Source organism: Marmota flaviventris, chromosome 10, assembly GCF_047511675.1.
Source record: "Marmota flaviventris isolate mMarFla1 chromosome 10, mMarFla1.hap1, whole genome shotgun sequence".
In the NCBI taxonomy this organism is placed as follows: domain Eukaryota; kingdom Metazoa; phylum Chordata; class Mammalia; order Rodentia; family Sciuridae; genus Marmota; species Marmota flaviventris.
This window is the reverse complement of record NC_092507.1, coordinates 100,481,441-100,506,550: the sequence shown is the minus strand read 5'-3', so window position 1 is coordinate 100,506,550 and position 25,110 is coordinate 100,481,441. Positions and strand designations below refer to the sequence as shown.

At 34.8% G+C, this 25,110-nt stretch overlaps 1 protein-coding gene and 1 pseudogene across 1 annotated transcript in view; one reads left to right on the top strand and one right to left on the bottom strand.

Annotated features, from left to right (window-relative positions):
• Stxbp3 (syntaxin binding protein 3) overlaps positions 1-25,110 on the bottom strand; it is a 68,865-nt gene that overhangs the window by 11,394 nt on the left and 32,361 nt on the right. The window contains exons 8-16 of the mRNA XM_027922056.2: positions 24,947-25,037; positions 21,329-21,453; positions 16,936-17,031; positions 16,743-16,800; positions 5,565-5,630; positions 4,174-4,254; positions 2,136-2,274; positions 1,694-1,800; positions 112-204 (exon numbers count right to left, since the gene is read on the bottom strand). Coding sequence (XP_027777857.1) covers positions 112-204; positions 1,694-1,800; positions 2,136-2,274; positions 4,174-4,254; positions 5,565-5,630; positions 16,743-16,800; positions 16,936-17,031; positions 21,329-21,453; positions 24,947-25,037 — 856 coding nt within the window. The remainder of the gene's footprint in view (positions 1-111; positions 205-1,693; positions 1,801-2,135; positions 2,275-4,173; positions 4,255-5,564; positions 5,631-16,742; positions 16,801-16,935; positions 17,032-21,328; positions 21,454-24,946; positions 25,038-25,110) is intronic.
• On the top strand, positions 7,201-8,328 carry LOC114080415 (eukaryotic initiation factor 4A-I-like; annotated as a pseudogene).

The window sequence follows — 25,110 nt, the reverse complement described above, 5'->3', positions numbered from 1 at the left end:
AGAAAATTCCTGCCCCATTAGACATACTCCAATGACAGCTAAACATAAAAAGTGTTCAAGAGTGCTCTACAGAAGGCATTCAGAAGTAAGTAGAAACTTAATGATATTTACCTCCATAATATCTTTGATAAAAGGTGTCCATCGAGAAAGTTGAAAAGTTTCTTCTGCAGACCGATCCTTTCTTAATGGTTTGCCTTGTTGAGACTAATATCAATAGAGGAAAAAAAAATTAAAAACCAGTAATTTGGGGCTGGTGTTGTGGCTCAGTGGTAGTCACTCACATGTGTGAGTCACTAGGTTCAATTCTCAGCACCGCATATAAATAAATGAATAAAATAAATGTCCATCAACACTAAAAAATATTTTTAAAAACCCAGTAATATTATTCAGTAATATAATAATCTTATGCTTCCTAACAAAGATATTTAATTTATCAGAAAATACTATATTGCATTTGACTTAAAACTAAGAGTGGGCTGGGGATATAGCTCAGTGGTACAGGACTAAACCCTGTATTCAATCCCCAGTAACACAAATGAACAAAAAATCAAGAGTGGAAGTACTTCCTTAAAAAAAAATGAAGTAGGTATAGTCACATAACTTCACTGAACAATATTTGAGCTGTGCAGGGAGGAAAAGCATGAGAAGAAGATTACCACTAAATAGGGAAGAGAGGTGGGAGGGAATGGGAGGGAGAAGGGGAATTGCACAGAAGATGGAAGGAGACCCTCATCGTTATACAAAATACATGTATGATGATGTGAGGGGGAAGGAAAAAAAAAGAGAGAAATGTGTCACATTAGATTGGGTAGAGAGAGGTGATGCGAGGGGAGGCGAGGGGAAGGGGGGATAGGAAGGGCAGTAGAATAAAATAGACACTAGTATTGCTGTATGTATATACGTGGCCATATAACCAATGTGATTCTGCAACCTGTACACTTGGAAAAATGAGAAATTTATGATTTCAAATGTATGATATGTCAAGATCATTGTATTGTCATGAGCAACTAATAAAAAAATGTAAAAAAATATTTGAGCTGTAGTGCTAAAATTTATGAGAGCATAAGGAAATACATTTATTCAAATAAAAGTATCAAAATAATAGGAAAGAATGGGATTCTGGAAAGAATGGGAATCTTTAAAACAAATTTTTGTAGTTGTAAGTGAACACAATACCTTTACTTTATTTATTTATTTTTATGTGGTACTAAGGATTGAACCCAGTACCTCAAATGTGTTAGGTAAGTGCTCTACCACTGAGCTATAACCCCAGCCCAAGAATGGGATTCTAAATAGAAGTTCTTCCAAACTTAACTTTGAGCCTAGATTTTTAAAGCAAGAGAATATAATTATTTTTTGTGCTATATTCCAATTCAAATGTATAACTAAAATGACAATTGCTATAAATGAATCATTAAAGAGAAAAGAAATAAAGAACAAATTATAACAGAACCCATAGAATACAAATTCACTAGAAAATCGTTATCTGTCCAAATTACTCTCATATGGAAATGACAAGAAATCAGGATTTTTAAGTTTTAATTGCTTAGTCAAAATCTATAGTATGAAATTAAGAAGACTGTCTATATGAATTCCCACATTTAAAAAAACCCAACATGATTAACTCAAAAACTCCACACATACATATATGTAAGAATATATATATATATATACACAATGTAAGATTTCTTACTTGGGGAACAATGGGAACACCAAGGTAACTCCAGTTACGAATCATGTCACTCTCATTTTCTATCTTTACATTCTGGATCAACCTGTCCAAATTTTCTTCCGTAGTTCCTTAGATACGTTAAAAAAATATTAGTGTGTACTCAATTTACATAATTGCTACTGCAATCAATTCTAGGTTACATACACCACAAATAAAGCTTTTGAAAAACCAAACAGTCCAAAAAAAAAAAAAAAACACAAAACAAAAAAAATCAAACAGTCCATTTATGTCCCCTTCAGTCTTCTAATTCCTATTTTCCCTTGTATTTATCTTAACCAACTTAAGCCACTACCTTTGAGTTTCCAAAGATTCTCTTATGATTAGTAGAAAACTATTTATTAAAAAATCACTGTAGAACTGGGTACTTTAATGTGTTAATGAAAATAAACAAAATATCAATTACCATTAGTACTGAAGATATAAAGTAGGATTGCTCTTATTTTATCACAATTATCATGATTTTTGTTGAGTAGAACTGGAAGAAGTACTCTCATAGCATCTTTCACCTTCTGTCCTTCTGCATCAGTTCCAAGTGCCAGGTCCTTAATGAAAATAAAAGTCAGTGGTCTTGAGCTGGGGATGTGGCTCAGCAGTAGAACACTCGCCTAGCACGTGCAAGGCCCTGAGTTCAATCCTCAGCACCACATAAAAATAAATAAAATAAAGGTATTGTGTCCTACTACAACTAAAAAAAATATATACCAAATTCATTTTTTATTTAAAAATACCTATTATGAAGTCATCAAATTTTAACAAAACACACATTTCTTTCTTTTTTTAACTTTATTTTTATTTGTTTATTTTTATGTGGTGCTGAGGATCAAACCCAGGGCCTCACAAGTACAAGGCAAGTACTCTACCACTGAGCTACAATCCCAGCCCCCAGAACACACATTTCACAGGAAAATGTGGACATCATTTGTAAACTATTGTTGTACAAAACGCAAAAGGTCAAAAAGTAAATCAGAGAAGAAAATCATTAATCTAAACCTATGCTATCCAATATGGTAGCCACCAGCCACACGTGGCTAGTAAGCACTTGAAATGTAGTCAATCTGAATTAAGATATGCTCTGGGTGTAAAATACCAGATTTTGAATAATTGGTGTGAAAAAAGTAAAATATTTCATTAATAATTTTATGTTTATAAGTTGAAATATTTTGGGTGTATCAAGTTATGTGAAACATTTTTTAAATATATTTATTTTTTAGTTGTAGGTGGACATAATATCTTTATTTCATTTTTATGTGGTGCTGAGCATCGAACCCAGTGCCTCACGTAGCTAGGTGAGCACTCTACCACTAAGCCATAACCCCTGCCCCAAGTCAAACATATTGTGAAAATTAATTGTACTTTCTTTTTCCCTTTTTAATGTGGCTACTAGAATAGTTAATATTATATACAACTTGCATTCTGTTTCTGTGAAGAGTACAATGATCTAATTGGTTGAAACATTATACATAAAGCTTCTTAAAACAAATATAATGTGCCTATGCAGTTCTCTACAGGGTGTTATATTTAATCCTGTACTCAAATAATGCTCCCCAAACCTAAATCACTCCATTCAACCAAAATACATAATCATAGATTAGAAAGGACTCTTTACTAAGATACCTCCACCAACATGGCACTATTGGGAGGTAGTAGAAATTTTAAGAAGTGGGGCCTCCTGGGAGATCTTTAGGTCACTGGGGGGGTATGCCCTTGAAAAGGATAGTAGAACTCATACCCGTTCTTTCTTCCTCTTTGATTTCTGGCTGCAATACAAGCAGTTTTGCTCTGACATGTACTGATGCCATGTGCTGCCTCACCATAGGACTAAAAAGAAACAAGGCCAACTGATCATGTACTGAAACCTACAAAACTGAGTTTTGAGGGGCTAGGGTTGTGGCTCAGTGGTAGAGCGCTTGCCTTGCATGTGTGAGGCACTGGGTTTGCTCTCTAGCATCACATAAAAAAAAAACTAAATAAACAGGACTGGGGTCTTGGCTCAGCAGTAGGGCTTTGCCTAGCATGTGTGAAGTCCTGGGTTTGATCCTCAGCACCACATAAAAATAAATAAAATAAAGGTACTGTATCCAACTACAACTAAAAAATAAATATTTAAAAACCCCAAATAAACAAAATAAAGGTATGTGTCCATTTACAACTAAAATATTTTTAAAAAACTGAGTTTTGATCAACAAACCAAAACTGAAGCAAAATAACCTTTTTCTCCTTATAAGGTGATTGTCTCAGGTATTTCTTACAGGAACAGCAAGTTGACTAACACTATTGGGAAATGATTTATATGTATTAACATGCTTGTCTAAGTTGGTCTCCTTCTAAGAGTCTGTGATTTTGAGAAAATCAACCATTGTATTCAGCAAAGTATTACATTTTAACTTACAAAGTTCATTATGGAAATCTATAAACATAAGTATTTCTGACTTTGCTCATACCTGTTCAGTTTTACAGAGCTTTTCTATATTAAGCTTGAACTTATTCATGCAATCTTCTGCTAAATTAAGATGAACAACTTGCTGAAAAACAGAAGAAATCAATCATTTAAAGCATTTTAATTATTTTTATGCAAATGATAATATTAAAAGAACAATGGAGAAAACCATTGTGAAAGAAGGTAAACTACAAGTAAGGGAAACAGCTCAAGAAAGGAAGTGAAAATTGATGTGATCAATGGGAACAAGCAGGCTATGGTGGCACGCTGGCACATGCTACAAGTGCTGCATGTGAACTTCTGCTGCAATGTGCAAGCAGTGTGTCACCTGTGTACCTTCTGTATACCGCCTGCCAGCACCTGGCCTTTTGTGCAAAGCACATTGAGGCCAGGATCCCCAACCAGCCCCGGTGCTTGCCAGTGCCTGTGAGGTCCACTATGGCTCAGGGAGGTAAAGCACCTTGCCATCAGACTGTTTTGGCTTCAAGCCAAACACCTCCACCTCATAGCCCACTGCCACCACATCTTCTTAGCCTCAGTTTCCCTGTCTGCACAATGGGGATAATGTTCGCCTAGCTACCTCATATTATGATTTTACACAGAAGATGAAGGCAAGATTAATAACTAGATGTCTGGGGGAATAAAGGGAGATAATCAACAAAAACCAGAATGGAAGTGCTGAATTTGTGATGAGTTTGAGAATAAAAATAAGGTGACAAAAAAATACAGTGAGGGGCTAGGGCTGTAGCTCAGTGGCTAAGCACTTGCCTTGCATGTGTGAGGCACTGGGTTCGATCCTCAGCACCACATAAAAAAATAAATAAAAAGATATTGTGTCCATTTACAACAAAAACAAAAACAAAAACAAAAACAAAACCCCCCAAAACAGTGAGCTCCTAAAGACCAACAGAAAAGGTTTCATTGGTTCTGACTGGAGTACAACATGATAAAAGTATATAAAAGTTATTCTGACAGTGATATGGAAAAAGACCTGGAATAACAGAGGAAAAAAAAGTTTACCAGAGCCCCCTGCCCCCACCAGCTTAAAACCTCCTTAATCTATTAATACATAACTACTAATATAAAGTAACATGTAGAATGACAACCACTGGTCAATATACTGCTGAATTCCTATGAGGTTGATAAATACTAAAATTATTCTGCTTAGCAGTTCAAGATAAAGACAAAAAAGTCTATGCTGGATTTGAATAAATCTAAATGACATATGTAGAAATGTTATTGGAAAGCTTAGATATTGGGATATTTCAATCTTAAGAGTTTTAGAGGACAATGCACAAAAAATATTCCATGAAAGTCACTGCTAATCTTAACTACAGGACTGGCTAGATCAAATAACTAATAACAATACAATACCTTACAGACAATATTGCTTACCTTGGTAATCTGTTTACGGAAATGGGGCATCTTTTTCATCAGCTGGGTAAGAGCACTAAGTGATGTCTAAGAAAAATAAAAATATTTTGAGTAAACCTATGATTAATTTACTCTATGCTACAACTTTTAAATTCTGAAGTATTAGTTAAGCTACTAAATTTAGTTAATTTACTAAACATTTGGCAAAATTTTATTTATTCATTTATATTTGGGTACTGAGGATAACACAGGGGTGCTTTACCACTGAGTCACATCCCCAGCCTTTCTTATTTTTGACACAGGGCCTCACTAAGTTGCTTAGGGTCCTGCTAAGTTGCTGAGGCTGGCCTTGAACTTGCCATCCTCCTGCCTCAGCTTCCCAAGTTGCTGGGATTCCAGGCATGCACCACCATATCTGGCTACATTTGGCAAATTTTTAAAAGAAAACTTTATGAAGCTTTTAATTTTAGTCAAGACAAAATAGATGATATCAAAATTACTCTCCCCCTACAAACAAAATTGAATGGACAAATAAATAAAACAAGAATTTTTAGGCAACGGATAAAAAACAGTTATGAGTGAAGGAAAGTACAGAAGGTGATTCTTGCATTCACCCTGACTTCTCCCTGGAGATGTTTTCCAAACCACACTGAAAGTAAAGTCTGAGAAGAAGAAAACAATTATCTCTCTGGGAAAAGAAAAAAAAAAAAAGATTAGCATTTGAAACTGCTAAGGTAGGATTTGGGGAGCAGGGTGCCAGAGAGAAAGGAACCAGGTAGAATATAACCCAAAATGTGTAGCATGGTGTCCTTGGGCCCCTAATCTGCACACATACAGGGCAGAACTCTCAGAGGCCTAGTGGACAACTATTGGGTTAATTACTACACAGAGATTTGAAGGGGTCTTAGTGCTAAGAAAATATTAACATTCTCAGATTCAAAGTAGAGACCTAATTGAACACCCTAAACATTTAGTCCTAGGACTATGACCTAGGACTTAAGTGCAAAAGTGAAATATACTCATCATAAACACCACCTAACATGAAGTCTCAACATAGTCAAGGTTATTCTTTAGCAATTTAACTACTTGCCAGATGAAACTTAACACTTAATGCAGAGAGAACGTTATCTGGAGTCTCTGCAATGTATAATACACTATGTCTAACACACAATTAAAAATTAGTAAGTAGAACAGGAAAGAGGTCAATATCCAAGTGATAAAATAGTCAATAAGTTTCTAAGAATCATGTCTGCAAATCAGGATTCCTAATCCAGAAACATTAGCCTTATGAGAGGCTGAAGGCATCATCAAATGTACCTGGAAGTGAAGGGAAAAAAAAAAAAAGAGAGAGAGATAAGTGTCACAGTAGAATGGGTAGAGAATAGGGAGGGGAGGGGAGGGGAGGGGAGGGGAGGGGAGGATAGGGAGGGCAGCAGAATACAACTGACTCTAGGATTGCTAGATGCATAACCAATGTGATCCTGCAATCTGTACACATGGAAAAATGAGAATTCATACCCTATTTGAATCAAATGTATGATATGTCAAGATTGCTGTATTGTCTTGAACAACTAATAAAAAAAAGTAACTGGAGGTGTATTAAGAATTGTAATGCAAAAAATAATAATAATAATTTAAAAAAAGAAAAGTAACTGGAATGAAGACTGCTGACAACTTTGATGACATAAATCTCTCAAGAGTCCCTCATTCATTGCATCTATACCAATGGCCTTGAAAAGTTCTCTGAAATGCAATAGCAAGTCATTATTCCTCGTATTAAGAGTTTTACCATGATGTTTAACATGAACGTTCAAACTCATTCTGGAAAAATGACAACATTTACCATCTTGATTCTGTAACAGACTGAATTAGATCTAAAGGCTACACAGGCCTTGGTACTGGAATCCACTCAAGAATTGGATGAGAAAACTCAGGTGGCTATACCTCTGATCACATCCTTATTGGAGGAATCAATATATGTATTGAGGTGCAGAAGCTACAGATGGAAGGTGACCATATCATTATGGGTACCCCTGACTATGTGATATGCTATTATAATCAGAGATACCTGGCTCCCCAATACTAATATGTTTATATTGGATGAAGCTGTTGAAATGTTAAAAGCTATAGATTCAAGGAGCAGATTTATGACAAATTCCCAAAGCTCAACAGCAATACCTAAGTAATTTTGGGGTGTCCAGCTACAATGCCTTCTGAGGTACTTGGGGTAACCAAGAAGTTCATGAGAGACCCCATTCCCGATTCCCGTCGAAAGGAAAAGTTTATCCTGGAGGGTGTCTGCCAATTCTCCATCAACACAGAATGAGAGAAGTGGAAGCTGAACACACTCTGTGACTTTATGAAACTGACTATCACCCAGGCAGGCATCTTCATCAACACCTGAACGAAGGTTGATTGCTCACTAAGAAGATACATGCCCAAAACTTCACTGTCTCTGCCATGAATGGAGATAAAGACCAAGAATGAGATGTGATCATGAGGGATTTCCATTCAGGCTCTAGAAGAATACTGGTTACCAGTGACATGCTGGCCAGAGAAGCTGACATGCAACAGTTTTCTTTAGTCATCAACTATGACTTTCCCACCAACAGGGAAAACTACAGACACAGAATTGGTTTTGCTATAAGATTTTGGCAGTAAGGATGTGGCTATTAACAACAAGAGGACTCTTTGGGACATCATGACCTTTTAAGATACCTCTGTTGAGAAGATGCATCTGAGTGTTGTTGATGACCTCACATGTGAGGGCTGCCCTACCACATAGCCTCAGCCAGCATTCAATCCTGGAAGGGGGAACGGAAAGAAACCAAGGGATGGATATTTTGTAATTTTTTTTCTTGGAATAAATGTCATAATTTGAGGCTAAAGAATGAACTGTGAACATTTCAGACAACCTTTTCTTTGGGGTAAACTCTTGCCCCAGGTGCTGTCTCTCCCCCACAGACACTATACCATTTCCTTAACCTAGTCATCCTGAGATTCCAGAGGCTTTCCCCACTCCAGCAGAATTCCTTGGAAATGACTCAAATCTGCAGGGAGAATCCCTAAGTGAGGTTGCTCAGTGGACTGTCTCTTGGGAGGAGAAGGAGGGAGGAAGCAGAAAGGAGGGAGGTAAGATTGAGAGAGGAAAAATGGTAGCTATTTTAATATTATTTTGGATAGCATTTACTATTTCAAGAAACAATCATCAAATTCACAATAAAATGACTTGGAAACTACCACACAATCAAAAGTAGTCCCAAGAAGATCTAGACATTGGAGTTAGCGAAGATTTAAAAGTAACATGTTAATACTGAAGAAAGCAAAAGAAAAGATGGACTACATAGATCCAAAAATGGAATATTTCAACAGAGAATTAGAATTTATTTCTTAAAAATTCAATGAATATCCTAAAACTAATTATAAGACTTTAAATCGAAAACAATGAATGACAGTCATACCATGCTGGTTGGACTCCAAAATGGTACCCCATCTTTGGAAAACACCTTGGAAGTTTCTTATGAATCCCAGTATATGTATACCGTATGACTAAGCAACCCTACTCCTAAGTATTTCCCTAAGAGGATGAAAATATCTGTTCATAGATGTGAATGTCCACTGTAGGAAAAAACAATGTTTAAAGCAGTTTTATTCATGAATTCCAAAAACTCAGGGGAAAAAAACTCAAATACTCTAAAACTGGTAATAAACATCCATGCAAATAGAATACTAATCAGGAATAAAAAGTAATAGACTCTCCTATACATGTAACATAGATAAATATTAAGTGCATTATACTAAATGAAAAAAATCATAGTAGGTTATTTCAGTTATATGACAACCTGGGAATGGTAAAATTACAGAGATAAGAAACAGATCAGTGGTTGCCAGGGGATGGGGAAGTAGAGTTCAAAGACTGTCTACAAAGGGCATGAGGGAATTCTGGGGGGTGATGGAGCTATTCTAGTATCTTGACTGTGGTGGAAGTTACACGAGAGTATGCATTTGTCAAAACTGTGTATATCCTTATAGTATTATAAGGATAAATTTTATATTATTTGGGTTTATTAATAGCAGACTGGACATGAGAAGACAGAAGTAGGGAATTATTGAGGTTAACAAAAAAATAGATTAACAGACAATATTCAATCACACAGGATGTGGTACTGGGGATAGAGTGCAGAGGGAAAGTGTATGCTTAGCTATAGAAGGTCCAGAATTCAAACCTCAGTGCCATAGAACAAATCAAGATGTGAGAAACTAATGGCCATGAATTTTACAAATATGAGTAAAGTTGTCAACCCAGTAATTACAGAAACTCAGCAAACCCCAGGGAGGATAAATGCCAAGAAAACTGTACATAGAAAGAAAGGCATTATCATGGTCAAACTGCTAATAATCAAAGAAAATATTACTAAAGGCACTCAGAGAAAAAATGATACATGACAGCTGGCTTCTTTAACAGAAATTACGTTAGTTAGAAAGTAATATACTGAAATCTTTAAATTGATAAAAAGAGGGAAGGGGGACAAACTTCCCAACTATAAATTCTAAATCCAGCAAAAGTATGTGAAAAACTTACAAAACAAAGATGTCCTTAGACAAAAAGAATGTTGAGAGAATTTAACCCAGCCCAGAAGAAGAAAAAACTAGAGAGCAATAGAGAATAAACAACACAAGTCTAGATACATATGTGGGCAATATAAGTCCACTGAGTGTTTAAAACAAACACACACTGAAGTAAAACACATGAAACAAAAGCACAAAAAAGGAAGGAGAAAATGGAGCCAAACTATTATAAGGTTTCTGAATTATGTATGACATGCAAAAAGTGTACTATAAGGTAATACACTTTATAAAATAGCCATACATTAAAAATACATAGTACAATAACTAAAAGAAGTATATTAGCCAGGCATGGTAGTACATGCCTGTAATCCCAGTGTTTCAGGAGGCTGAGGCAGGAAGATCACAAGTTCAATGCCAGCCTCAGCAATTTAGTGAGAGACCCTGTCTCAAAATAAAAAGGGACAGGATGTGGCTTGGTGGTTATGTGTCCCTAGATTCAACCCCCAGTACAAAAACAAAAATAATAACAACAAAAAAGGATACTCAAAGGTATATTGGAGATAACATGACACAGTAATAAAAAATTTCATAAAAAAAGAACCTATGTTCCTCCTGCCTCAGCCTCCTGAAACACTGGGATTACAGGCATGCGCTATGGCGCCCAGCCAGGGAAAAATAAACATGGAGACAGACATTTTAAGCAAAATATTAGTAAGTAGAATCCAGCAATACAGAAAAAGGATAATGCATTGTGACCAAGTAAAGTTTATTTTAGTAAAGCACAGATGGTTTAATGTTAGAAAATATTTAAGTGTAATTCATCCCCATTAATAGAACAAAGAAGAAAAAATACAATATTGAAAAAGCACTTGAGCTGTGTGTAGTATGCACACTGGTAATCCCAGCTGCTTGGGAGGCTGAAGCAGGAGAATTGCAAGTTCAAAGCCAGTCTCAGCAACTTAGCAAAGCACTAAGCAACTCAGTGAGACCCTCTCTCTAAATTAAAAAATGTAAAAACAGGGTTGGGAGCGCTGGGGTTGTGGCTCAGAGGTAGAGCACTCATCTAGCATGCGTGAGGCACTGGGTTCTATTCTTAGCACCACATAAAGTAAGATAAAGACATTGTGTCCACCTATAACTAAAAAATAAATATTAAAAAAGGGGGGTTGGGGATGTAGCTCAGTGGTTGAGCACTGCTGAGTTCAATCCCCAGTACAAATTAAAAAAAAAAGAAAGAAGAAGAAGGTTTGAATCATCCCAACAATGTTTCCTTATTAAAAGAAAAACAACAGGTATAGGAGATGTGGCTCAGTGGTAGAGTGCTTGCCTAGAATGTGAGAGATCTTGAGTTCTACCCCCAGCAAAACACACACAAACATACACACACATTTAAAAACCTGTAAGCAGAAAATGGATAGAATTTGAAACCATTATATTAAGCAAAATAAGCCAAATTTATAAGGTCAAGGGTTTTCTCTCATATGTAGAAGCTAGAGAGGAAAAAGGAAAAGAAAGGTGGATAGTGATCTCATGAAAAGCAAAGAGGGGTATTGGTGAAATGAAATTATATTGTTATATGATACGCATGTACTAATATGTAACAAATTCCACTCTTATGAACAACTATAATGCACCAGTCAAAAAAAAAAAAAAAAAAAAAAAACACCAAACACAGAAAAATTTAAAAAGAAGCCTGCTGGCAAGCTAAGAATAAAAAGGAACTACTCTAGTCTCGTATAGGATACAACTAAAATCACCTAAAACTAACATAATATTCAATAATGAAACATGGATCACATGTCCTCTACGGTTGGGAATGAGACAGGATATTTACTACCAGTTCTATTCCACTTCATACTGGAGGTATGAGCCAGAGGCAGGAGATATTAACTACTAAGAAAAATAGTTTAATGTATATAAAGATTATCTGGAAAGGAATAAACTCAATTTTCTTTATTCATAGATGACATTATTGTACATATTAAAAATTCAGGGGCTGGGGTTATGGCTCAGCAGTAGAGTGCTTGCCTCACATGTGCAATGCCCTGGGTTCGATCCTCAGCACCACATAAAAATAAATAAAAGTTATTGTGTACAACTATAAAAAATTTTTTTAAATTCAATCTATAAATAAGCATTAGAATTAGTTCTTCCCAAATTGGTGTACAAATTCATGTAACTTAATAAAAATTTCAGTGAAATGTTTTTGTGGACATTGTCAAGCAGAATCTAAAATATACATAAAAATGCTGAAGTTACAAAAAGTTAAGATGATCCTGAAAAAGTTGAAAGATTTTCAATATCAAGTTTTAAAACTAATACAAAGTACATTAAGACAGGCAGTATTGTCACAAAGACAGACACACTGAACAAGGAAAAGAACTGGAGATCAGAAATATACCTAGGCATTTATGGTCACAGTCTTTTCAATAAATAGTGCTTGAGTAACTGGGTTTTTTATATAGAAATAAAATGAACTTAGATGCTTACTTCACATATACAACAAAATTACTGAGTAAATTATAGATTTGTAAAAGTTAATCAACCTTCTAAAAGAAAACACAGAAGAATATATTAATGATTTTGTGATAAGCAAAGACTTCTTAATCAAAACACAAAAGCACTATGAAAAACTGATAAAAATTAAGAACTTCTGTTTATGAAAAGACTTATATATAGGACTTCATCCAGAAAATATCTTCTACAGATTGGTAGGAAAAACAGACAACTCAATTAAAAATGGAAATAATACTTAAACAGGCACTTCTTAAAATAGGAGATCCAAACAGCTAATAAGCTTAAAAACATAAGGGAAATATAAATTAAAAATACAGTAAGAACCCAGAATAGCTAAAGCAATCCTTAGCAGGAAGAGTAAAACAGGTAGCATCACTATATCAGACGTTCTACTATTCTACAGAGCAATAGTAACAAAAATAGCATGGTATTGGCACCAAAACAGACTGGTGGACCAATGGTAAAGAATAGAGGATATAGAGACTAACCCACAAAATTACAATTATCTTATATTAGACAAAGGTGCCAAAAACCTCCGTAGGAGAAAAGATAGCCTCTTCAACAAATGGTGCTGGGAAAACTGGAAATCCATATGCAACAAAATGAAATTAAACCCCTATCTCTCAACTCAAAGTGGATCAAGAAACTAGGAATTAAACCAGAGACTGCATCTAATAGAAGAAAAAGTAGGCCCTAATCTTCATCATGTGGGATTAGGCCCCAACTTCCTTAATAAAACTCCTATAGCGCAAGAATTAAAAGCAAGAATCAATAAATGGGATGAACTCAAACTAAAAGGTTTCTTCTCAGCAAAAGAGACAATCTGTGAGGTGAATAGAAAGCCTACATCTTGGGAGCAAATTTTTATCCCTCACACATCAGATAAAGCACTAATCTCTAGGGTATATAAAGAACTCAAAAAGCTAAACACCAAAAAAACAAATAACCCAATCAATAAATGGGCCAAGGACCTGAACAGACACTTCTCAGAAAAGGATATACAATCAATCAACAAATATATGAAAGAATGTCCATCATCTCTAGCAATTAGAGAAATGCAAATCAAAACTAAGATTACAATTCATTCCTATCAGAATGCCAGCTATTATGAAGACAAACAACAATAAATGTTGGCAAGGATGTGGGGAAAGGGATACACTCATACATTGCTGGTGGGACTGCAAATTGGTACAGCCAATATGGAAAGCAGTAAGGAGATTCCTTGGAAAATGGGAATGGAACCACCATTTGGCCCAACTATCCCTCTCCTCAGTCTACACCCAAAGGACTTAAAAACAGCATATTACGGGGACACAGCCACATCAATGTTTAAAGCAGCACAATTCACAATAGCTAAACTGTGGAACCAACCTAGATGCCCTTCAATAGATGAATGGATAAAAAAAAAAAGATGTGGTATACATACACAATGGAATATTACTCAGCAATAAAAGAGAATAAAATCATGGCATTTGCAGGTAAATGGATGGAGTTGGAGAAGATAATGCTAAGTAAAGTTAGCCAATCTCAAAAAACCAAATGCCAAATGTTTTCTTGGATATAAGGTTACTGACTCATAGTAGGATAGGGAGTGGGAGCATGGGAGGAATAGATGAACTCTAGAAAGGAGAGAGGAGTGGGAAGGGAAGGGAAGGGAAGGGAAGGGGCAGGGGGTTAGCAATGATGGTGGAATGTGTACATGTATGAAGAAACGAATTGGTGTGAATATACCAGAGGTATGAAAAATTGTGCTTTATATGTGTAATGCATTCCGCTATCATTTATTTTAAAAAATCCATTAAAAATACAATAAGATACCACCTCATAGGGCTGGGATTGTAGCTCTGTAGTAGAGCGCTTGCCTCTCATGTGTGAGATCCTTGGTTCAATCCTCAGTACCACATAAAAATAAAATAAAGATATATATAAAAAGATACCACCTCACAAATAATTTTTTTTTGTACTGGGGATTAAACTTTATCACTAAACTACATCCCTAGCCCTTTTTATTTTGAGACAGAGTCTTGCTAAGTTGCTTAGGGCCTTGCTAATTTGCTGAGACTGGCCTTGAACTTGCACTCCTCCTGCTTAGCCTCCTGAGTGTTGAAAATTTTAACTGGGCGAGGAGAAAAACCCTGAAAATATTGTGGAATAGTGAGAATACAGAGCAGCTGGAACACTTATATGTTGCTGACAGGAGTGTAAATTGGTTCAAATACTTTATAAACGTTTGGCATTATCTTTTGTCATTTATTAAGCTAAGTATATTCCCTATAATTCAATAATTCTGCTCTTAACATATCCCACAAAAAGAGGACATCTATTCTCTAAAAAATATGAAAAAAAATATCCGGAGAAGCTTTGTTCAAAATTTGCCTGAATTGGAAACAGTCCAAATATCCATCAAAAGGAGAAATACAAACACATAAACAAAGTGCAGTACAGTCATGTACTGTATAAAATGTTCTGGTCAATGATAGACCACACATACAATGGTGGTCTCAGAAGATTTATATTATCTACTTATGCAGCCATCTTAGTCTGCATAACTACACTCTATGATATTCCCATTGTGACAAAATCACCCAATGACACATTTCTCAGAATGTATCCCTATAGTCAGGTGCCATGACACACCCCATAATTCCAGCTACTGAGGGGTGGGGGTTAAGGCAGGAGGATCTCAAGTTCACCTCAGCCCACTGTGGGCAATTTAGCAAGACCTCATTTGAATAAAAAGTGAAAAAGGGGTAGGGATGTAGCTCAGAGGTAGAGTGCCCTGGGGTTCAAGCCTCAGTATCACAAAGAATGTACCCCTGTTGTTAAGCAAAGCATATCTGTATATTTATAAAAATGGTATTACTATCACACAAAAATGAAATAACTATTGAAAGATGTAATGTGTAAATCACAAAAACATCATGTTAAATGAAAGCCAAACAGAAAGATCATATACCATAAGATTCCATATATGTGAAATTTATGTAAAGGCAAAACTAATCTATGGTGATAGAAATCAGAATAGTTTACCTCTGGCAGATTGCTGACTGGGAAAAGGCAGAGGGAACTTTTTGAAATGTTTTTAATCTTGATTTAGGTAGTAGTTTCATAGGTATATACATCAGTAAAAAGTTATCCAGTGTACATTGATTTGTATACTTGTTGGGCACAGTGGCACACACTGGTAATCCCAGGAAGGTTGAGACAGGAGGACCATGAGTTCAAAGCCAGCCTCACCACTTAACATGGCGCTAAGCAACTTATTTATTTATTTTTAATATATATATATATTTTTTTTTAAAGAGAGAGAGAATTTTTTTTAATATTTTTTTTTTCGGTGGACACACATCTTTGTTTGTATGTGGTGCTGAGGATCGAACCCAGGCCACACGCATGCCAGGCGAGTGCACTACCGCTTGAGCCACATCCCCAGCCCCTAAGCAACTTATTGACACCCTGTCTCAAAATAAACTATAAACAGGGCTGGGGATATGGCTCAGTGGTTAAGCATCCCTAGGTTTAGTCTTCGATACCAAAAATTAAAAAAAAAAAAAAAATTGTTTGCTTTGCTTCTGTAAATTATACTCCAGTATAAAAATCCCAACAGTAAACTGAAATTGACTAAATCACCTTTTAAAAATCAACTTTAATGAAGCAAGACAAACAAAATGTATTTTAAAATTTTTTTTTAACTATACGTGAACATATCTTTATTTTGTTTATTTATTTTTATGTGGTGCTGAGGATGGAACCCAGTGCTTCAAATGTGTGAGGCAAGTGCTCTGCCACTGAGCCACAACCCCAGCCCCACAAAATGGTAATTTAAAAAAAATTTTTTTTTAGTTGTTGATAGATGTTTCTTTCATTTATTTATATGCGGTGCTGAGACTCAAACCCAGTGCCTCACATATGCCAGGCAAGTGTGCTACTGCTGAGCCCCATCCCCAGCCCCAAAATGCTAACTTTTGGTGAGACTTAGGTACATAGGTGTTTATTTTCTTGACTTCTGTGTTAGAATGTTCCCCAAATGGAAATTTAAATAAATAAAACAAAAATTCAACAAAGTTTAAAATTCACCTTTACCATTATTTTGAAAGTTAAATAAGAGCTTACCTTTCCTTCTGTTGCTTTCTTTGTTGATGAAATTTCCTTCATAAGCTTTGGAATTTCCCTGTAAAATTGTGAAGAAATTCTGTAACTTCTAAGGTGGAATATTTTTACAGAACTATTTTAAATTTATAAAATGTACTACAACATATTGAATACCTAAGAAATATGAAATAAAAATTAAAATGGGTTCACATACTCTAGTACAACTGCAATATGCCGATGTCGAATTTTCACCCAGAGATCATCATCTTCTTCAAGGATTGCCTCCTTTTCTTTTCCATCTGTTTTGTATCTACAAGAACACAAATGCAAAAAACTTTTGGATTTTTTTTTTTCCCATAAAAGTGGGAGAAACACTTTCATGAAAAATACTTTTGAAAAACTGAAAAGTAAATATACTCAGACTATTACTAAAGGAGGAAAATGAATACCTACTCAAGATGAATACCTACTCAAAACTAAGGCACATTGCTATTTTTTTTTGACCAGGGATTAAACGCAGGGGTAATTCCATGGAGTAACATCTCCAGTTCTTTCTGTTTTTTATTCTGAGACAGGGCCTCACTAAGTTGCTGAGGCTGGCCTCAAACTTGTGATCTTCCTGCCTCAGCCTTTTGAGTCACTGCGATTACAGGTGTGCCACCACGTATAGCCATACTGCTCTCCTTTCATTAAAAATCAGACTGCTGTACCTAACAAGATATTTTTATTCTTAAATGTTAGGTTTATAAAGTTTGGCAAAATTTTATAAAATTTACAAAGCAAAAATTCAATGTCCTACAAACAACTTTAAGAACAAGACTGAATATACTCACCATTTGTGTTCTAACTGCTTAAAACACAACTGCAATGTGTTAATAGATCATAGCACAATTATCAAATATTCATTAAGAACAGAAATGTCACCCCAATGTAATCCTATGGAAGGTATTTCAGAGTTGACACAAAATTCACAAACATCTAACATCTGTTTCTTTATTCTTCCACAATCCTGTAACTTATATCTTCTTTAATGAATGGGAAAAGAAGTGAAAGATAAAATAGTCATAAAAACACTATGATAGCTTTAATGAGTTCTATTTAAGTGACCAGCAACTCAAGGGGTTCATAAAGCACTCAAAATGAGATTCAAAACAGCTTCTCCTAATGGAATTTCTCCCTTTTAATTCTAGTCACCCTTGGGAAGAATCCATTGTCCTTGGGATTGCCAATTTCCTCAGCCAAAATTAGAAAGGACTGCATTAAGCTTTCCTAGCTCAGACGGCAGACAATACCTGTAGTTGTCTGCTATGTGAATACAATACTTTCTGTAGCTCAAAAAAATTATAGGTCCAACCTATAAAATCATTCACCTGTGTGGTCTTAATTATAGATGCCCAAAGATAAAATGGCTGTGCTTTATTACAAGACAGCACTTAGGACAGGGGGCACTTTTGTCATTTAAAATGCCACTTTGTACTTAAATAATACCCTTTTTTATGCCCACATCTTTATTTATATGTATGCACATTAATACACATATATCCTAAGACACATCTGTCTACTTTTTTTTCCAATGTATGCATGACATGACATATAGAAATGTTAAATAATACCTTTGACTTTTAAGTGATTTACAAAGATTAATCTATCAGCAAGCCTCAATACTCAAAGATAATGACAATCCCTTAAGAGTAAATTTAAAGAGGTGACTAAGAACAACAAAAGAATCTGGATATTCAGAATTTACTGATTATTCTGATTCTGTTAAAATTTGGGTGGGGGATCAGCAAGGAGGTGAATCTAGCTACAATGAAGTGAGCACGGGGGAAAGTAAAAGCCAATAAGGTCAAATAATAATGGAGGGAGAGCATAAATGATGGCCTTGAAGACCACTGCAAGGGCTCTAGCTTTTACTATGAGGAAAATGGGAAGCTTGGGCTGGGATTGTGGCTCAGTGACAGAGTGCTTGCCTCACACGTATGAGGTACTGGGTTCAATCCTTAGTACCACATAAAAATAAATAAATAAATAAATGAAGGATTGAGTCCATCTACAACTAAAAAAAAAAAAAAAGAAAGAAAGAAAGAAAATGGGAAGCTATTTAAAAGTTTTGAGAAGTGATTTCATACAAACTGACCTAGGTATTACCAAGATTTTTTTTTAAAACACTGTGTTGAAGGGAAACTGAAGATGGGCTAAAGAAGCAATAGACACCATTTAGAAGCACACCGCAATAAACAATAGGAAAAATTATATGGACTAGAACTAGCTTTAATTCTGGATACGTTTTGAAAATGTAGCCATAAAGATTTGCCAATGAATCCAATGTTTTTGAACTTGATTGGCTGTTAAAATGTGAGAGAGATGACTGAAATTTTTGGCTTAAGTAACTATAAGACTGGACCCACCATTTACTAAGATTGGGAAAACTGGTTAAAGTAGTATGAAGTGGAATATCAGAAGCTCAGGTTTGGACATACAAGTTTAAGATATTTATTAGACATTCCAAGTATGAGATATTCAATAAGGCAGTTGGATATATAAATCTCAAGTTCAGGAAGGTTTAGAATAGACATAAATTTGAGATCCAAGAACAGAAAAATCTTGGGAATGAGTGTGCTTCTGAAAGAATATAAACAGGGATAAGTTCCAAAAACTGAACACTAGAACGTTATAATACTGAGAAAGGAGGCTATGAAAACTGACTTCTGGATTTAGCAACACAGAGGTAACTAAAATATTTTTTATTTTTAGTAATAAATCATGTCCTATATTTAAAAAAAAAAAAAAAAGAAGAAGAAAGAAAGAAAACTGCTGGGAACAGTGGCACCCACCTGTAATCCCAGCTACTCAGGGAGGCTGAGGCAGGAGGATATCAAGTTCAAGAACAGCCTCAGCAACTCAGCAAGACCCTGTCTCAAAAATAAAAAATACAAAATAAAAGGGCAGGATCAGCTGGTGCAATGGCACACACCTGTAAACCCAGGTCTGCAGGGGACTAAGAAAGGAAGATCATAAATTCGAGGCCAGTCTAGGAACTTAGTAAGACCCTGTCTTAAAATAAAAAATAAGGACTGGCGCTATAGCTCAGTGGTTGAGTGCCCCTGGGTTCAATACCCAGTATTCCAGTCAATCAATCAATCAAATTGTGACAGAGCACCTGGAGTTTATGCTAATCTGTGAATTTTTTTAATTCTGGGAAAGGCCATGTGTCTTTAAAAAAACAAAAACAAAACAACAAAAAATATAAACTAAACCTTGCCGTGCTTGCCAGCAAACCTATAGAGATATATATTTTAAAAGCAAGGTTAGAATTTATATCTATATTATTTACATATGTCAAAATTCTTTATTATCCATCAGCTTATTAATTCATTTTTAAATCTCTTGAGTACAGTTTTATAGACTTAAATGAAAAACCAAGGTAAATAATACTCCTTCAGAAAATTCTAAGTAAACAGCTAAAAATGACTTTCATATTAGAAAAATATTGCTTTTTCTGTTAACTAACATTAACGCAAATCACACAGAAAAATTCAGAAATATGAGTGACCAGAATGCAAATTAAAAATACAATAGAAAATACAAAATTATTTTACCAATATTTGTTTGAGAAAAATTATTAAATACTATAATTATCAAAGACTGTAAAGGGTTGGGGATGTAGTTTAGTGAAGTGCTTGCCTTGCATGCACAAGGCCCTGGGTTCAACCCTCGGTACTGGGAGGAAAGCTGTTTGTATCTTTTTAATAAAACTACAAAATTAAACATAAAATTTCAGAAGACTAATTTTCATTTTTACTATTATACTCAAGTAGTAAATCTTAGCTGAAAATGCCAATTAGAAAAAACACATTTAATGTATACATACACATACCCATAAATGATATACAAGAATAAGTGAAATGGTTGCATGATAGAAAAGCTATTCATATTTCATTGGCTTTTTTAACTGATATTACTTTTAAGGTAAATATGCTATATCAAGGGTTAAGTAAATTAAGTTTAAGAGTAAGTAGGTAAAAAACTGTGCCTATTATTAATAGCCATCCTACTTTGTTTTCTAATATCTTAATTTTTTAAAATACATTTCATTGACAAGACACTTTTGGGTGTATGATTCAGAATAATCACTGCCAAACCATTCTGAATAGCATTTCTGCTTCCAAAAATATAACAGTGAGCCTGATGTTTACTTTTTAAAAAAAATTTTATTTATTTATTTATTTTTAGTTTTCGGCGGACACAACATCTTTGTTTGTATGTGGTGCTGAGAATCGAACCCGGGCCGCACGCATGCCAGGCAAGTGCGCTACCGCTTGAACCACATCCCCAGCCCTGATGTTTACTTTTAACATAAATGAAAAAGTCCAAATTCTATCTGTTTAAATGTAGCTTTGCTGTAGACTAGTTAAGGAGGCAAACACATTCAAAAAGCTGACAAAGTCAATATGTTTTTTTAAAGATTATGATTATAGGTATAAAAGTAGTCTCTGAATAAGAAAGTTTACAAGTTTTTCAAATTTCTGATCCTTCATAAATTATTAAATGCTCATATGCTATCCTGTTTGTATATGCCCTTTATATGCCCTTCAAGTTATACTTGCTTGTATGTATCATTCTCAATTGGTAGTAGATCATATGCCATTGCCTGAAAGGTCAGTTCATGCAGGACAGTGGACACAGGATCAAAGCCACGATCGATTATTAAGAGCTGGGAATGAGTTTTACCCTAGAATAACAAGATAAATTTATCTTAAGAAATTTTAATTTTGGGGGGAACATATTTTTAATATACTTAGAAAATAAAAGCAGACTTTTCCTAAGTTCTGATCCTCCCCACCAAAAATATACAATAAAACAAAACAAAACAAATGGTTAATTTCCTCAAAGAGTGAAGTTATAGTAAGACAAGAAAAATCTGAGTGGTACACTATGGAAAAAATACATATTCATATTTAGATTAAAATACTACATTTAATATTTTCAAAATTTCTTTTAAAAAAGTAATATTTAGCTTGCACTAAATCTATTAAGAATTCAACTTGATAAACACTAAAACTGATGTAAATTATGAAGAGTTGTTACTATTTAAGCTCTTGTATTAGACATTTTGCTAAGTAAGAAATACATACATTATTTCATTTACTATTCAAAATATTTCAGGTTCTTGTAGCAACCCTGTAAGACAGATACTGTTATCTCCACTTGACAATGTGGCATTAAGGCTTAAAGTTAAATAATTTGTCCAAATCACACAATGGAGTTTAAAATCCAAGTTGGTTCTATTCCAATGATTGTGCTTTTAATCATTATGATATTTAAAATACATTGGTGCCAGCTAAGATGATAAATCACAAAGACTTATTGTTAATTCACAAACAGCACTAATCACTCAATGGCAAACAAGTATTGGGAAAATTCACTGTTAGTATTGCTTTTATGTCATTTTCAAAAGTAGTAAATTCTTTGGCTTATTATTCAAAGCAAAAAAAAGATAAGATAAACATTTTCTATTTATTTACATATATCAGGCAGAAGTAAATCATATAGGTTAAACTTTAATAAATGTACTTAAATTAAATTCACTCCTTGTTATGGCTTATCATCTGGAATGTCCCCTCCAAAACTCAGGTGTTGAAAACATGATCCCTAAGGCAGAAAGTTTCAGAGATAGGGCTTTTAGGCAATGAATGGTCCAGGGGCTCCAAAATTTGATGAATTAATCCACTGACAGCTAAATGAACTACTGGGAGATGGGACTTAGTTGGAGAAAGTAGGGTCACTGGTGCAGTTTTTGGGATTTATCTAGTCCCTGGCCCCTACCTCTCTCTCTGATTCCTGGCTGCTACCAGCTGAGAAGTTATCTTCTTCATGCCCTTTTGCTTTTCTTCACCTTACTTCAGGCCCAAAGCAATATGACCATAAACTGAGACCTCTGAAACTGTGGGCCAAAATAACCTTTTCCTCCTCTAAGTTGTTCTTGTCAGATATTTTGGTCACAGCGACAAAAAGATGACTAAATCACTCTTAATAAACTTTGAGATGGTAATGTACAATATTTAAGAGCACAGCATTTGGAATCAGATCTGGGTTTGAATTTATCTTTGGTCACTTTTCTTCTTATTTTATTTTTATTTTTTGTAGTTGTTGATGGACAGAATGCCTTTACTTTATTTGTCTATTTTTATGTGGTGCCGAGGATCGAACCCAGTGCCTCATATATGCTAGGAAAGTGCTCTGCCATTGAGCTACAGCCCCAGCTCTTGATCAGTTTCTTGATGTACGACCTTGAATAAATTTCTTAGCCTGTTATATATCAGTTCTCTCTTCATAAAACAAAATATTATCACATAACATCTTCCTTATAAGATTGTTGTGCAGATCAAATACATTTATACCATGAAACACTTAGCACATTGCCTGGCAATTATTAAGTTCTCAATATATATGAGCTACAAGTCCTTGGAAAGGTCAATCAGAAAAAATACAATCTAAGTGCTATATCAGGGCTTAGGACTTATGACAGTATGTAGGGGGAAGTATTGCTTGGCATGAAAAGTCAGGAAAGATTTCCAAAAAGAGGTAACATTTATCAGGTTCTTGAATAAAAGGTATCAAGCATTTGAAGAGTATGTAATTACTTAGAATAGAAAGCACAAATTTGTTTTTTGTGGATGTTGCCACTTTTTCACTGAAATTATCAAAGATTAAACAGATTTACTAATATACTGTTTGTGTATCTCTTCATTCAACAAGTTTTAGTATACTGTTTATACGAAGTCATTCTATCTTCATAACAACCAGAATAACAGCTTTCACTGGACCTCCAAACCAAAAACTTATAAAAGCAACTAACACCATACCTAAACTTACATCCTCCATTCCAGGCAAGTTGTTTAGTTGTTAATTTTGCCTTTTTCTCTATGCCTCAACCTAAGGAATCCTGTTCCTTGCAAGAAAATCATGCAACAGACTTCCTACTTTATTATGGTGTACTCATTCTTATTTTTTTTTCTAAGAGTTTTGTTGATGTTGTTTTTCCTTTTTTTAAGAATTTAAACTTTACTTATTTGTTTGTATGTGGTTCTGAGGATTGAACCCAGTGCCTCACCTGTTCTAGGGGAGTGCTCTGCCACTGAGCTATAGCCCCAGCCTAGTGTATTCATGCTTGAACCTCAAGGGCCTCTTCATCTAGAATGCCTTCCAAGCTTCCAGTTGAGAATAAAGTAAGTCCCAATCCATACTCCCATTGTACTCTATATATTCCTTTCTTTCTTTCTGTAGCTATTAAATATGGCCTCTCTCTAGCACCTCCTCTGTCAGTTTCCGCAAGCTCTTCATTCTTTAACCACACCTATATGCTGGTATTCCCCAGGTTCCAACTTTAATCTTTAATTGCATTTTTTTTTCAATGCTGGGGACTCAAATCTAGGGCCGCATGCATGATAGGCAGGAGACTCCCAACTGACCTATATCCTTAGCCTTGATTACATTATGTTATCTTTATTACAATAGTTATTATTTATTAACCTCCCATATGTGCTGAATACTTACATGTTAACTTAATCCTTATACCAATCAAGCAAGGTACTTATTATCTCATCCATTTAATAGATTTAAAAAAAAAAAACTCAAGGTCACATAGCCCATAACAGCAGAAATTTTATATTTATTAAATATTAACTCAATGGCAAACATTATTCTAAGAAATTTACATGTATTACCTTATTTAATTCTCTCACTAATTTAAAAAAATAGGTATTCTCTCTGAGGCTGGGGTTATGGCTCTGTGGTAGAGTACTTGCCTAGCACATATGAGGCACTGGGTTCGATCCTCTGCACCTCACAAAAATAAATAAATACAATTACTGTGTCCATCTACAACTAAAAAATATTTTAAAAAACAGGTATTCTCTTAGCTTTTATTTTCTAGAAAAGAAAACTTAGGTACAGAGAAGTTACATAATTTGCCCAAATTAATATAACTATGAACTAAATGGCAGAGCCAAGCTGTGGACACAATGCTGACTTCAAAGCCCATATCTTCCCCTCTAAACCACCCTGAGCACTACTCTTTCTGTTAATGATTCTTTAATCAGTATTGGAAGTCTATGTTAATGATTCCCAAAACAATACTAGAAAATGAATGAACAAGCTGCTTCGGCTTATAAAGAAATAATACAGATTTTATGTATAGTCACTATTTGCCTTTTATACATTACCTTTATTAGTCTCTTTTCATCAATCTTGTAGTAGTCTTCAAGTTTTTTTTCAACCAGCTGTGCAAGTTTACTGGCATTATCTAGAGGCTTACTAGAATTGGAAAAGAATATTCAAACAATTATTTTTCTTTCAAGACATACTTTACATATCAAAAAGTTGAATT